The sequence below is a fragment of the Peromyscus maniculatus genome, chromosome 2 (assembly GCF_049852395.1).
Source record: "Peromyscus maniculatus bairdii isolate BWxNUB_F1_BW_parent chromosome 2, HU_Pman_BW_mat_3.1, whole genome shotgun sequence".
Lineage (NCBI taxonomy): Eukaryota > Metazoa > Chordata > Mammalia > Rodentia > Cricetidae > Peromyscus > Peromyscus maniculatus.
The window spans coordinates 60,028,640-60,044,799 of NC_134853.1; the positions used below are offsets into that span (position 1 = coordinate 60,028,640).

Consider the following 16,160-nt stretch of genomic DNA (forward strand, 5'->3'; position numbering starts at 1 on the left):
CTTGGAATTGTGTATGGGGATAAGAGTGTATGGTAATATATTTAATCTGCTTTTAGGTTTATGTACAAGTTAATAAAGAAGCTACCGATGATAAAAATATAGCAAAATTGGCGCATGAATTCTTCCATCGACTAGAACTGGGTGACATGCAGGCACTTTCACTGTGGCAACGATTTCGGGACTTGAGCATTGAAGAATACATTCAGATTTACAAGGTACCCTAGAATCTCTGTGTTCCCTTTGCTAGGCCTCTTTGCTGGTACTGTTGCTGGTTACCACCTGCTGCTTAAGCTCTTATTTAAGAGTAAATTTCTAGGGCTGGAGAGATGGCTCAGCCGTTAAAGGCTAGGCTCACAACCAAAAATATAAGAGTAGATTTCTAGTTTAGTTGAAAATTCAGCCAAATGGTGTTCTTGGAGAAGAGAGAACTAAAATACAAAATAACCCAGATACTCTGGTCCTTATTCTGTCCAGAAACGTAATTGTGAGCTAGTACTAGGTGGTGGAAAAGATGACTCTGTAGTGGTGGGAGTGAGTGGGCAAGGTGAAGAGCGGTATGCAAGGAGAGCTAAGAGGGCGAGACTGGAGCATGAGGGATGCTTTTCCAGGGCTGTACAGTGCAGTGCCGACTTCTGGTCTCACAAGCATCCACAGTTGTCCTTGGCTGCATGGATACCTGAAGTGTGATGAGGAACTAAATGTTCAGTGCTTTCTAAATTCTGAAGCCATAAATCCCTGTGACTGCTATAGGATACAGCAGATACAGTGTGAGGACTTGGCCAGTGGTGGTATGAGTCATTAGAAAGTTTAAGCTTTATTTTTCCCATCCTTGTGGTAGATGGTAAGACATCTTTAATTTTGTCTTAGTGTAAAAAATTAAACATTTTCCCCATATTTCTGAATCCTCTTAGCGCCTTGGAATATACTTTGATGAATATTCAGGAGAATCATTTTATCGTGAAAAATCTCAAGATGTCTTAAAGTTGCTGGACAGCAAAGGACTTCTACAGAAAACAATGTATGATCAAATTACTATTCTTTCTGTCTGTCTGTCTTTGTTTTTCTTGAAGATTGTGACTCATTATGTAGTCATGGCTGGTGTAGAACTAACTGTAGACCAAGCTAGCCTGAAACGCATAGAGATCCTCCAGTTTCTGCCTCTCAGGTGTGCCACCATACCCAGCCCCAGGTTACTGTGCTTTAGTCAAGTTATGTGTGTTCTTTGACACTGATGTAATAGAGTCTCTCTGAGTGAGGACAAGGATGAGGTATGTAACCGTTTTGCCATTTGTACTTTCTCTTGCCAGGTATGGTGGTACAGACCTTTAGTCTCAGCACTTGGGAGGCAGTAGCAGGAGGGTCTCTGTGAGTTCTATGATAGGGCCACATGGTGAAACCGATTATCCAAAAAAAAGTACTTTCTCACACTGCAGGTGGGAAAGCTTACCTGGAATTTCTACATGCAGGAGGCTAAGGCAGGAGGTTGGTGAGTTCAAGGCTGGTCTGAACTATACACCAAGTAATGAGATCCTTTCTCATATGCTATATGTCACTATCATAGCCAAAGTCTCATATTCATAGGAGAAAGGATGGCACCTGATAATAGGTAACTCTTATAACAATATAAAAACAAAGTGGCCTGCCTCTGGTTACATAAATTAATAATTTGAAAAAAAGGAAATAGAACATACTTTTGTGGCTTAACTGCATCTTTTGAGAAAAAAAAGAAAACAGCTACCAATTTCAAAAAATATTTAAGTCAACTTATGAAAATAGGTATAAAGCCAGAGATAATGGTAGTACATCCTATTGACATTGTTGCCTTGTATATAGTAGAAATCTTTCCTTTTTGAGAAACTTGACAAACAGTAAATTTTGCATTTTCCTGTTATTTTATCTTGATGTTTTGATACATGTGCTCAGTATGGAATGTCTAAGTCAAGCACATTAGTACACTTAGCTGTGGTGAGAACGAACTATGTGCATATCACCTCACATACTCAGCTGTGATGTGAACTCTAAATTGTAACTAATTGATGCCATCTGGTAGAGTAGAACTTACTCTTTCTAGAACTTACTCTTTCTAGAACTTACTCTTTCTTTCCAACTGCTACTTTGCACCCTTTAACTAACATCTCCCCTTCCTGCCTCTGGTAACTTAACTATTCTCCTTCTAAATTCCATTTGTGATGTCATGTAATTTTTGTTTTCTTTTGTGCCTGACCTCTTTTTCTGAGCAGAATGTCCTCTAGATTCATTTGTGTTTCACAAATACATTTCATTTTTAAGACCTGACTAGTACTAGTTCTTGTTATTACATCTTTAAAATCTATTAGCAGATGGACACTGAGGTTGATTTCATATCTTGACTATTATAAATAATTCTACAATGGACATGGCAGTGCAGTATCTTTTCAACACAGTAATTTTAATTCCTTTGGATACATACCCAGAAATAGAATTGCTGGATTAAAGAATAATTCTGTATTTCAATGTTTTTCAAGAACCTCTTTATTACTCTCGGTAATGGCTGTACTAACTTACATTCTCACCAGTGGTACATAAGGATCCCTTTTCTCCACATCCTTGCCAATACTTACCATCCTCATTTTTGTTTATTTGTTGAAATAAAAGGCATTCTAACACAAATGAGGAACGATCATTGTAGTCCTCTAACTTACTGGTTTTGACAATTGTTGATTATAGCTTGAACTGACACTAACTATTCCATGAGCAATAAAAATAACTTCTGGTTTACCAAAAATGCTATGGATGCTCTACCTTCAAAGTAGAATCATGATGTTGATTTAGGGTTTCCCTTTTGTATTTCTAGAACAGGAAATGTTGTGGTAGATCTCTCTGGGACTGGTGACCTCTCTTCTGTCTGCACTGTGATGCGAAGTGATGGAACTTCTCTCTATGCAACCAGGTTTGTAATCTGCGGAGGTGACCATGACAACGTGAGACTTCATACTCTTTGTCCCAAGATTAATATAGGATAGTCATCTTATCCTTCAAACTGTCTTAAAAAAAATCCTAGTTGCAAATTATAAATCTGTTTGCATATTTTAAGAATATTTGCTGGGTTTCTATTTATTGCCAGTTGTAATTTCCAGAAAGACTTAATATCAGAAGAGTGGGACTCTATATTAAAATTTATTGACTATCATAAGCTGTTCACAGCAGAACACATCATTCCATTTGTAGTCCTTCATGATTATATATTAAGTGTTTTTGTAAGTACAGATTGTCAGGAAATATATTCTAAAAAATGATCAAGTTATGGTTCAATGGTGACCTAACCATTTACACACATGTAAATGCCAAACTTCATTATATTGTGAAAAATTAGGAAGTAGGCTTCTCCATGCCTCACCCTGTGGAAGTGAGCACTCATTGTTCATATATGAGAGCTTCACTTACCAAACACACATGTATATGTTAGAAAATTTCGTTGTGGCAACTAGTTATTGCTAGGCAAATTAAAGAAACCAAGCCCTGCATCAGTGTGCACACAGTTCCATTTAGAACAGAAGTACATGTGTAGAAGGTGTGGTGTTGAATGCCTTTAATTCCAGCACTCTGGAGGCAAATGCAGGAGTTCTCCTTGAGTTCAAGAACCGCCTGGCCTACACAGAGTTATAGATCAACCAGTGCTGCTTAGTGAGGCCTTGACCTAAAAGTAAATAAATAAACAAACAAATAAATAAATAAATGGATAAATTTTTTTTTTACTAAAGTATGAATACATATTCCATGAAGTGCCTGGATCATGAAATGGATCCAAATCATATTTTGATCATTTACAACACTTCAGAGGATATAAAAAAAGTGTTTGCTGGGCAGTGGTGTCACAAGCCTTTAATCCCAGCACTTGGGAGGCAGAGCCAGGCAAATCTCTGTGAGTTCGAGGCCAGCCTGGTCTACAGAGCGAGATCCAGGACAGGCACCAAAACTACACAGAGAAACCCTGTCTCAAAAAAAACGGGAAAAAGAAAAAAAAAAGTTTGTCTTCTCAGTATTTTCAACTTCAATATGTTAATAACCTTCAATGTTACTTTTTAATGTGTGTATATGGGTATATCTGTGAGTGTGTATACATCCAGGTGCCCTGGGGTCTAGAAGAGTCTGTTGGATCCTCTGGAGCTGTAGTTCTAGGCAGTTGTGAGCTGCCTTTCATGTGCTGGGAACTGCACTTGGGTCCTCTACAAAAACAGTATGTGTGCTCTTAACCACTGAGCCATACAAGGACTTAAGAGCTCTTTTAAATTCAGTAGACGTTATTGCTTTTGAGCGATCCAACATTTTGAAAGTTTGCTAATACAGACTAGGGCAGAAGGTACTTCTTTGGCTCTTTTGTCATCTATATTATATTTGTGTTCTTAGAGAAAATATATCGTAGAAAAGTAACAGCTAGATGGTTCTTTTCAGTAAAGGCTTAGTTAATTATAAAACACCTAAAACACCTGTAAGATACTTTTTAAGTATGGGGTTGGAGAGATGGCTCAGCAGTTAGGAGCACTGGCTGCTCTTCCAGAGGATGCAGGTTCAATTCCCAGCACCCACATGGCAGCTAACAACTGTCTGTAACTCCAGGATCTGACACCCTCACACAGACTTACATGGAAGCAAAACACTAGTGTACATAAAATAAGAATAAATAAATTATTTTTTAAAAAAGAAAAGATACTTTTTAATGATTACTTGCTTTTGTTTATTTTTAGTTGTTTTTTAATTATACTTTCCAGAGCATTGTAGGGTTTTTTTTGTTTTTTGTTTTTTGTTTTTTTTTTTACAAACCTAATTTTGTTATTATTTCTTATCAAAGTGTACTGGGACTCTGCAGTGATGATTCACATACTCCAGGCTACAGTGTAAAACAGTTTTTAAATAGAATTGTCTCCGTGTTATCAAGTAAGTCAAAGCAATTATAACCCATTTTTTTTTTCCAGGGATCTTGCAGCTGCTATAGATCGAATGGACAAGTATAATTTTGATTCAATGATTTATGTGGTAAGTAATCACAATAAAAAACAAAAGATTATGAATCCTACCTCATGGAAACTAGAGAGAGACAGAAATAGGAAACCAGGGCCAGAGAGATGGCTCAGTGGATAAGGCACTTGCCTTGCAAGACTGATGATGTCAGTTCGATTCCTAAAACCCAGGTAGTGATGGAAGGAGAGAATCAACTCTACATAATTGTCCTCTGACCTCCACATGTGCATCACGGCCTGAATGCCTGTGCACACACGTGCCCACACCCATCAGCAAAAAGAAAAAAGGAAACTGTGGAAAACTTTGGCAAAAACAATTTTGTCAAACTATGAAAAATAAATATGAAGTTGATTAAGGTAGTGACTTCTTTTTAAATTTATTTTGTATAAGACCCAAAAATCAAAAGTTTACTTGCTTCATAGTGAGAAAAATTACCAAAGTCAAGAAGAAGGTGGTTACATGAAATTACTATATCTGAGTTACTGTAAGGGGCATTTGTCCTCTTGGGGCATTTTTAAAAATTATTTTTTAATTTGTTTTGAAGGGAGGAGTTTATAACCTGTTTAAAATTGCATCAAGGGAATGGAGAAACATCAGGCACTGCCTATGTCTGTACAAACATATGCATACAAAACACTCATACACATAAATAAATCTTTCTAAATTTTTAAATAAAAATTTAAAACTATCAGCTCATTCTTTTATACTGTTAATATGTAAACTTTATTGCTATAAATAAAATAGAGTGTTAGAATTATATTTTAAAAAGAATTTTTTGGGTGGTAGTGGCACACACCTTTAATCTCAGCACTCACGGGGCAGAGGCAGGCAGATCTCTGTGAGTTTGAGGCTAGCCTGGGCTACAGAGTGAGTTCCAGAACAGCCAGAGCTACACAGAGAAACCCTGTCTCGGAGAGACAGGTGGGGAGGGAGAGAGAGAACTTTTAAAATCTTGTAATAAATACCTTAAGACAAGAAATTTCAGATTAGCAGTGGCTCTGAGTACCCTTTAATCCACTCCCTTCTACAGACATATGAAGTTACTTTGTCAAAATCAGATTGACATTTGTAGAAACATTCAAATCTCATCAGTTTTTCTGTGCATTCGTGTATAGGCGGATTTTAGGGAACAGTATCCCATGTATAGATCTGTGTAACCACCACCACCACATCCGGAACACGAGTCTGTTTCATCACGGAGCAGACTCCCTGATGATCCACCACTTAATCACAGTCCTCCAACCCTTGCCTTGATCTTCATTAGAGATGTCTCTTTGAGAGTGGTATGTAAATGGCATCATACAGTATGTAACTTTCTGAGGTTTGTTTTTCTCTCAGCTTAGTGATTACCCTTGAGACTATCTAAGCCATTATATCACAGTTTGATCCTTTTATTGCTGACTAGTACTCCAGTCTCTTCTCTGCCTGCCTTCCTTTGTATAATCAAGAAGGTGCCGCCATCTCGTTCAGCTCAGGTTTGGCCTTCTGGAAATAGAGATTATAACATCCAAGAGAAGGAAATGAAATAGAACATTCTGAATTTTTTTTTCATGTTTTCTGCTGTCTTAAGGAGCTGCAGCTCTTATTTTCCCATCAACCTAAATACTCTTGTTGTGTGTTTAAGATTTGTCTTATTTACGTGTATAAGAAAAAGAAAATGAACGAATATGTGTATGCATGGTGCATGCGTGTGCAGGTCCCCACAAGTTATAAGAGGGCATCACATCCCCTGGAGCTGGAGTTGTGAACCACCACCCAGTGTGGGTGTGAGAACCAAACTTGGGTCCTCTGGAAAGAGCAGCCAGTAAATACCTTTAATCACTGAGCCATTCTCCAGCTGCTAGTGTGTTTATTTAAAACTTTGACAGTGACTTTAGTCTAACAAAACTCTAATATTAATTTGATTTAGGACCAGCTTATTTTTATTTATTAACTTGTTTGTGTTTTGTTTTGTTTAAATTCTAAAAAATTTCCCCAAGGCAGACAAAGGGCAAAAAAGGCATTTTCAGCAAGTGTTCCAAATACTGAAGATCATGGGATATGAATGGGCAGAAAGGTAGGATCCATGTTGTTCTTTGTTGCCTGATCAAGGTCACTTATTTCAGCTCAGCCTCAGAACATAACTACAGTAATTTATGTTCAGTTCTCTTTTCAGGATGTTGGTAGGAAAAGACAGATTGATTTTGTATTAATTTATGTCCTAATGTTTTTATTAGATGTCTGCTATCAGTGTTTTGGTTTTCAATTTTTAATATCCATTTCCTCTTCCTCATATAGACAACTAGTAATTTAATCACAAGCTAGTGATTATGTCAGTAAAGTGAAACTTAAGTGGACTGCAAAAAATATCTTGTATTTTTTTTTTATTCTCCATAGTTTGGTTATACATGATACCTTAATACATGTATATGTTGAATTCTTATCATATTCACACTGTTCTTCTCTTCTTCCACTCCCATTGATCCCCTTCCTAGTGAGTCCCCCTTTCTGTTTATTTATTTTTTGATTGATTGATTGATTGATTTTTTTTTTATTTATGGGCCAGTGATTTATTACATTTGCTTAAAGAACGTGGGTGAGGTGTTATTGATAGAAGCATGGACGACTTTCTTGGGGCAACAGTACAGACAAAAATGTCTCTCCCTTCACCAGCAACTATTAACTTCCAATATGTCCTCAGGGAGGGGTAGGACCTCATGAGCCCCTCCCAATACCTCCCCACTCCATTAGGGAATGTTCTATGGTGCTGGTCTTGGGCAGGTTCATAGTTCATTAATGTATTGTCTCTGGCATATGTAGATGTCATTCCACAGCACTCTCCTACTTCCTCCAACTCTTATATTCTTTCCCCTCTCCTTCTACAGTGTTCCCTGAACCTTGGAGGGGGTGGGGTGATTTAGGTGTCACATTTAGGGCTCAGCATTCAACAGTCACTCTGTAGTTAAACTTGACAGTAACTGTTGCCCACTGGATAAAGAAGTTTCTATGACCAGAGCTGACAACACTTACAAAGGTACTTTCATGAATATATGTCCATTTATTAAAACACTAGTACCTCCTTCATTAAGGCTTAAAACCATCCAAGCTGTGAGCTTTAGCTACATACACATCACCAGGTATAAATTCCCTTCTGTGGAGTGGACTCAAGTCCAACCAGAAAGCAGTTTGTTACTACTGTAACAGTCTTACCAGTGTTACCCCAGTGGGCACATCTTGTCTGGCAGGCCAGGAGTATAGCATGCAGGTCCACAGCTGAGTAAGAGTATTGATTATACCTCTCCCTCCAGCCTAGAGCATCTTCCGGTATTATGAAAGTTAGCCAGCAGGGAGGAAACTTCCAGCCCAGTCCCAGCTTGATTTCTCAGTGTGCTGTAACTGAAGCATATTATATCTTACACTGTTGGTGGACAATCAAATGGCTTGTATTGTTTTAGGGGCTCAGGAGCTTTCCTGAATAACAAGTCATAAGGTGGTATCCACCTTGGCACTGAGATTTTTTTTTTTAATAAATTTATGGCTTCTGGAAGCAGTATATGCATCCACACAGAGTTTTGCCATTCAAACTTTTAAAGGTTATTTTGTTTAATTAGCTTACAAAGTAATTGGTTTACTTGTAGCTTTCTCATACATTCTTAGTTTCAGTTGTCCTTCTTCCTCAGCTCTCCCCAACTTCTTTGATCTCCATCCCCACTTTAATCTTTCCACCCCTGCTGTTCCTCTTTTCCTGTCTGTATCAGATGTGTTTTACTGCCCATTGCCCCCACCCCTTCCCAGGCCTCTCAGGAGTGCCTTCCTACTTTCCTGGCATCTACACACAATTGATTTCTACATAAACGCCCACATGTAAAAATTAGAAGTTAGGAGAGAACATAGCAATGTTTGTTTTTCTGAGCCTGGGTTACCTCACTTAATATAACTTATGAGATGTTGCATGTAGAATAATGAAAGTAGATAGTTATCTCTTACACACTGCGTAAAAATTCAACTCCAGATGGGATCATAGTCCTTTACATAAGATCTAAAACTGCTAGAAGAAAAATATGGGAAACAATTTAAGATATGGGCAAATATAAGGGCTTTCAAATGGCACCTCAGTTGCTCAGGAAATATGGGTAACATTTAATAAATGGAACCTCATAAGTTAAGCATGTGTACAAGGGACAGTCAAGTAAAAGTGTACAGCTACCCATGATAAAGGATTAATATCTAGAATGCATAAGACTTTAAAAAACTAATTAGGAAAACAAATAACCAAACCAAAAAATTTACTATGAAACTGAACAAAGAGGTCTCTAAAAAAATAATAAATGGTGTCACAGTAGTCAGGAAGCAGTCAGGAGGATCTGTGAGTTTAAGAGCAGCCTGACCTACATAGTGAGTTCCAGAACAGCCAGAGCTGTACAGTGAGACCCTGTCTCAAAAAAACAACAACAAAAGTGTGTGTGTGTGTGCCAGTAAATATTTTTTAAGTATTCAACATTATAAACCACCAGGGAAATGCAAATTAAAACTACTTTGAGACTCCATCTCACTACAATTAGAGTGCTGTTGTCAAGAAAACAAATGACCACAAATCCCAGTAAGGATGTGGGGAAAGGGGAAGTTGTCTACTACTGTGCTGGTGGAACTTTAAACTGGTACAACCACTGTGGAAATCAGTATGGAGCTGCTGTATGACTCAGCTACACCATGTCTGGATAAATACCGAAAGGGCTCAATATCCTGCTACAGAGACTTGCATTTCCATATGTTTATTGATGCTCTTCCACAGTAGCAAGGACATGAAACCAGTCTGGTTGTCCATCAAATAATGAAGATGTACCTATACACAATGGTTTTTCAGCTATAAAAAAGTCACGAGAATTTTTGTTTGAAATGGGGTCCCCTGCAGAAGCTAGCCTTTAGCTGTGTATGTACCTGAGAAAGACCTTGAACTCCTAGTCTTCCGCTTCCATTTTCCAGTGCTTGAATTGCTACCACATATGCCATTCCTGGCCACACCCCTATTTATTTGATAATTCTTAAAAACTCTGCTACAAGGTTAAAAGTTTGTTTTCTGAAAGAGTGCTAAGATATACTCACATCATTAGCACCTTTTTAGCTTTTGGTTAATAAATGCCTATCCATTTCAGGTGCCAGCACGTACCTTTTGGGATAGTAAAGGGAATGAAGACTCGAAGAGGGGATGTCACTTTTCTGGAAGATGTCTTAAATGAGGTTCAGTCAAGGATGCTACAGAACATGGCTTCCATTAAGAGTAAATCCTCTTTGCTACTTTTATGCTTTCTTGGACTTTCATGAACCTGATCAAAAGTAGCTTTCATAAATTTGACACTGAATTCAGTTGTTCATTAATATAACCTTAGTCTTCATGGACAGCTTCAATGTTGTCAGTCTGTTGTCAAAGTCATCCTGTCAAGTGCTTGCATTTTATATGTCTAAGTGCACACATGCATACATTGATGTTGAGGCAAGAGGAGTTCTCAGACATTGCCAGCTTGTTATAAAAAAAACAAACAAGCAGGATCTCTTCCTGGCTAGGCTGGCTGGTCATTGAGCCTCCCTAGCACTGGGATTGCACACACAATCCACTACTCTCAGGGGTTTTTTAAACATAGGTTCTGGTTCTCATACTCAGGTCCTTAGGTTTTCAGGGTTTCATGCTATTGCTGTGATGAGACCATAACCAAAGCAACATATAAAAGAAAGCATTTAATTTGGAGCTGATGGTCCCAGAGGGTTAGAGCCCGTGACCATCATGGAGGGGAATATGGCAGCAGGCTGACAGACATGATGCTGGAACAGTAACTGAGAGCTTACATTTTGATCCACAAGCAGGAGACAGAGAGCTAACTGTGAGTGACATGGGCTTTTGAAACCTCAAAGCCCACCCTTCAGGGGCACACCTCCAACAAAGCCACACCTCCTAACTCTTTCCAAGCAGTTCCACCAAATGGGAACCAAACATTCCAATATGAGCCTATGGGGGTTCTCATTCAGAACACCACATTAGGCAAGCACTTTACCAACTAAGCTATCTTCCAGCTCAAGTCCTTGCCTTGTAAATTGGATCCAAGTTATTAAAGTTCATATAACTATTTAATCTCCACCCTTGGAAAAATAAGTATGGGCTTTAAAAATACCTTACAAGGGATATTTATAAAAAAAAAAATAGTAAGTTCATGCTTCTTCACTTTGATGTAGGCAGGAGAGCTAACTATTAGCCTAAATGAGGAAGGTAAAGCACCCATTGTCTTATTTTTTGATTGTACGTTTTTTCAGATTTTTTTTTTTTTTTTGCATGCTGAACCATTATTCTTGAACAATACGGTGTAAGTTGAAGATATCTGCCTTTATCTGTTTCAGCAACAAAAAAAATGGAGAACCCACAAGAGACTGCAGAGAGGGTGGGGCTCGCAGCTCTCATCATCCAGGTGGGTTATGACTCCTTCCTCTGAGATCTCTTTGTCTGGTGTGTAGCAAAACCCAGGATAATGATGCACTCTCATTTCAGGATTTCAGAGGCTTACTCCTATCTGACTATCAGTTCAGTTGGGACCGTGTTTTCCAGAGTCGTGGGGACACTGGAGTCTTCCTACAGTATACCCATGCCCGCCTCTGTAGGTGAGAAGAGGCTGCAGGGAAGCTTGGCTGTTCTTCCCTGGGCTGGAACATGCCTGGTGTGGTTCTAAGACCAGTGGTTAGCCCTGTTTTCTGGACTTTTCCCAAGTTTCTTATTCAAAACTGGGTAAAACACAGCAGACCTCTTATTGCTAAGCACTTATCAGTCACCTACTATAAGAAACGCTTTTGTGCATTGTCTTACTTCGACCTCAGAGTAATTCTGCCAGAGAATATCCTGTCACCTACATTTTAAGAGACACTGAAAATAATTTGAGGAAATGAAGATTTAAATCAATGTTAGTGTCAAAGTCCAGGACTATATTAAGGAGATCAGGACTGTATACCCAGAGCTAATATTCATCACATGTAGCTATGGACCTCAAAACCTGATCCTTTCCCCTTTGTTTAAACTTTTGGTGACAGTCTGGAAGAGACTTTTGGATGTGGTTACCTCAATGACGTCAACGTTGCTTGTTTACAAGAGCCACAGTCTGTTTCAATTCTCCAGCATCTTCTCAGGTAGGAGGTTTTTCTGTTATTACCAAGTCTGATACTCTGAACTGAGAGCATATTTTGCTGATTTCTAGTCATTAGTTCAGAGGCTGCCTCCTGCCTCTAGACAGGCATAGGTGGGCCAAAAAGGAATCTGACTTTTGAGGACATACTGGGATCACAGATCAAGCCAATGTTCAAAGTCAATCCTAGCCTTAAAAATATCACAAAATAGAACACCACAAGTAGTGAGGTCTCAGCCCACTGTCTAGGAAGGTGAGGCATAATAGGAGCATGGTCTCTGAATAAGAGGATCCCAGGAGGCTGTTATGACAGGGTGAGGAGAAACCCTGCCTGTGCAGCTTTTCAGAGATTAAGAATCCTCCAGTTCACCTTGTGGCTTCCGCTCTCAATCTCCTATGCATTTGTCTAATACCGCCTAATACCTAATACCACCACACAGGCAGGCCACACCTTGGTCTCTAAGAGATCAGAGAACAAAGAAGTAGGTATGTGTCTATGAAGGCAATTTCCTTTGATTGCCACACAGTGCTCAGCTGTTATTTCTTTTTTTTTTTTTTTTTTTTTTTTTGGTTTTTTCGAGACAGGGTTTCTCTGTGTAGCTTTGCGCCTTTCCTGGAGCTCACTTGGTAGCCCAGGCTGGCCTCGAACTCACAGCGATCCGCCTGGCTCTGCCTCCCGAGTGCTGGGATTAAAGGCGTGCGCCACCACCGCCCGGCAAGCTGTTATTTCTTTACATAAGAAAATTTTACTCCCTCATAATTAATATGGGAAAGAAAATAAGCCCTCCTGATTCCCTTAGCCTTGAGACTAGCGCTCACTACTTTAATAGGCAAGGTTTTTTCTTTCTCTGATTTTGCTTAGGACTAGATCTAAGAGCTATAAAGATGATTTAGACTGTCTCTGCTATCAAGGAATTTATATGAAAGAAAAATTCACATTAGTGATCAAATGTACCCAGGTGTTTTTTCATATGCCTTCTTAACACCAAAGGTATTTAACATCTTAACGTGTTAGCTTCATATAACAAATGATCAGCCTGTTCCTGTCATCTTTTAGGTTCGACGAGGTACTTTATAAATCATCTCAGGACCTTCAACCTAAGCACATTGTTAGTTATCTTTTAACACTAAGGTAATTTTTTTTAATCTCCTTATTTTCTTTTCAAAATCTAAGATTTATTTTTATTCAAGTGTGTGTGTGTGTGTGTGTGTGTGTGTGTGTGTGTGTGTGTGTGTGAGAGAGAGAGAGAGAGAGAGAGAGAGAGAGAGAGAGAGAGCTCACAGGCATGCATACTAATTTAAATTAATGATAAACTCAGAGTCATCAATATGGGTAGGTGCTATACTGAGGCAAGAAACCAAAGCACTTCCCCTTGGAATGGTTTAAGCAAGAGCGATGCAGAGCTTCTTTTCTTCCCATGTCATCTGTCTAGCTTCCGGGTCACTGGCTGTAAATGTACCTGTTGTGTGCGGCTGCACCTGTGCCTGCCTGGATGCCGTCTTGTCTGTCCCTAACAAAGGGCTCTGCTCTCTATTGAACAGACAGCATCATGTGGGGAAGAAATAAGAGACACTACACAGAAGGAAACTTTATTGACTCCAGCTGACCTGGAAGCACTCAGAAAAACAAACAGCACTGTGAACATACATACCATCATCAAGCAATATCCATATGCTGTTTCCAGCATTTATGGCAGATATTTTTTAAGGCCGCTTTTGTCATATCTGCTGTTTTCAAACAGACATTGCTCTCCAGGTCAGGGACATGGGAGAATGCATAACTTACATTAGCTTAGGTTGTAAAAAGTAATTACATAGGAAGTCCAAGACAAATAAAGTTGGTTGTAAAATTGTTCTCTTAAAGGAAGGTTAAACAGGCTAAATCCACACCTGGGTATCCACATAGGCTTTAAGTGACCTCCAGGTATATTAACTCAGCTATAAAGTCCACCAAAGTTCAATCTCTGAATGTAAGATATAGTTTCATAAAAATGGTATCACCACATGGCCTTTGGAGGCCATCGGGTCCTTTGAAGCTGGAGTTGCAGGCAATTATGATCTACCTGACATGGGTGCTGGGAATCGAACCCAGGCCCTCTGGAAGAGCAGCACGTACTCTTAACTGCTGAGCCATCTCTCCAGCCCCTCTAATTTCTCTCTTTCACCTAAAGGTTTCCCATATGTAAATCCCTTGCCTTCAAAATTGCTTTTTCCTTTAGGTTATAGGAATTGTTAGATCTTACCTGACAATTAGATTTCATTGTGTTTATTCGGTGATATAAGATAGAATCATAGGAAATGACAATGGCAAGGGTAGTTATAACACAGTGACATGTGTATTGCCAAAAATGGACATATGAGATGTTCTCCCAGCCCTGCTTTGAGGGATCAGTGCTATTGAGGGCTATTCAGGAGGAAGCTGCAGGTGGTAACCAGAAAACTCAAATAGCTGGGAAGGAGGAAAGGTCCAGAGCTGAGCAAGTACTACAACTATAATCACTAAAGGGATAAGAAATGATGAGGCTGAGCCTTTGGCCTTAGACAGTTTTTAGAGTGGTTGGGTCCATATTGTTTTAAGCAGAGACACAACAAAATCACTTATAACTAAGGAGCAAAGGAATTAGGAAGCAAATCAATGATACCAGTTGAAAATTCATGTTTAAATGCTTTTACTCACTATTTACTGAAATGAGAGAATACTGTAACTTTTTTTCTTGATTATACTTTTTACCTTATCTCCCAAGTTTTTGTTTTGTTTGAGGAAGGGTCTCACTGTGTAGTCCAGGCTAACTTGGGACTCTTAATCCTCCTGTATCTGTTCCCTAAGTATTACAGCCCTAACCCCAGCAAATAAGTGTGTTTTGGTGTTTTTTTGTTTTGTTTTGTTTTTTCCTACTTACATATAAGGGCAAATGCAAAGCCAAAAAGTCTAGTGAAATATCACTTAAAATGATTAAATGATTATGTGCATTTCATGGCTCATTGCTGCCATACCTTAACAGAAAAAAATACTTCAAGGAGTGTCTGGTTTGTGTGTTCAGTGCATTGATAACTAATCTCTATCCCACCTCAGTTGACACAGGGGGAAAGGGTATATACCCTGTTATACTTGTAAAAGTTGTCTACATAAGAAAATTCTACTTCTTAGAAAGGCATGTCCTATTTCTATAAAAAAGTGAAATCAAAATCTTAAAACTTGCCATTTGGTAGAAGCAGAACTAAATTCTAAAGCTTGAGTTTAGTGTTTTATTACAGACAAGAAAATGCATTTATTTCAACTTGTATAACTTCAGATGGCTTCTTTAGTGATTCTAGGTTTTTCTGTAAAGTTAAGTGTTGGACAGGTATCGGACTCATGGAACAGGAAATTACTACTGGTCCTCATTGTGATCTCTCTTACTTGTTTCAGTCACCTTGCAGCTATGGCACATAAAACACTCCAAGTGAAAGACAGTCCTGCTGATGTGGCTGGGGTATGTTACATTCAGTATCCTCTATATAGCCCCTTGGCAGCTGAAATTAATATTATGAAACATTAGTACGAAAAGTCATAGGAATTCTTCTGAAATATCTTCTGTTGTTTAACTACAGCAGTATACTTTGTGACTTAGGTAATAAATAGAATCTGTTTAAATATTTCCCAAAATAGTAGACTATCAAATGTACCTTCTTCCATCAGATGTTCAAGTGAGAAATTCTGCCACTCCCACTGCACACCCTTACTATACTGTTCTTTCTGTAAGGGGAGCTAGGATATATTTCTCCTTGTCTAGAGTATGCAGAGGACTCTCAAGCAGAATTCCTACTTTAATTTAATTACTTCTAAAAATCATTCATTTTTTTGCTTATTGCTAACATATTATTGAACATTTAATCATTCTTTATTTTGTAGGCCAGACTTCATCTTTTCAAAGCTGTCCGTTCTGTCCTAGCCAATGGAATGAAACTTCTTGGAATTATACCTGTATGTAGAATGTAATATGTAATTTGTAATTAAAGTGTGGGTTTTTTAATGCCAAACAA

At 38.6% G+C, this 16,160-nt stretch overlaps 1 protein-coding gene across 3 annotated transcripts in view; it reads left to right on the forward strand.

Annotated features, from left to right (window-relative positions):
- Rars2 (arginyl-tRNA synthetase 2, mitochondrial) overlaps window positions 1–16,160 on the forward strand; it is a 47,954-nt gene extending 31,794 nt beyond the window's left edge. For all 3 annotated transcript variants that reach the window (XM_076564032.1, XM_006975307.4, XM_042270965.2), the window contains 12 exons: window positions 57–215; window positions 912–1,018; window positions 2,834–2,929; window positions 4,953–5,013; window positions 6,978–7,054; window positions 10,131–10,255; window positions 11,365–11,432; window positions 11,513–11,622; window positions 12,046–12,141; window positions 13,195–13,269; window positions 15,547–15,610; window positions 16,030–16,160. In XM_076564032.1, coding sequence (XP_076420147.1) covers window positions 57–215; window positions 912–1,018; window positions 2,834–2,929; window positions 4,953–5,013; window positions 6,978–7,054; window positions 10,131–10,255; window positions 11,365–11,432; window positions 11,513–11,622; window positions 12,046–12,141; window positions 13,195–13,269; window positions 15,547–15,610; window positions 16,030–16,116 — 1,125 coding nt within the window. In that variant the 3' untranslated portion in view covers window positions 16,117–16,160. The remainder of the gene's footprint in view (window positions 1–56; window positions 216–911; window positions 1,019–2,833; window positions 2,930–4,952; window positions 5,014–6,977; window positions 7,055–10,130; window positions 10,256–11,364; window positions 11,433–11,512; window positions 11,623–12,045; window positions 12,142–13,194; window positions 13,270–15,546; window positions 15,611–16,029) is intronic.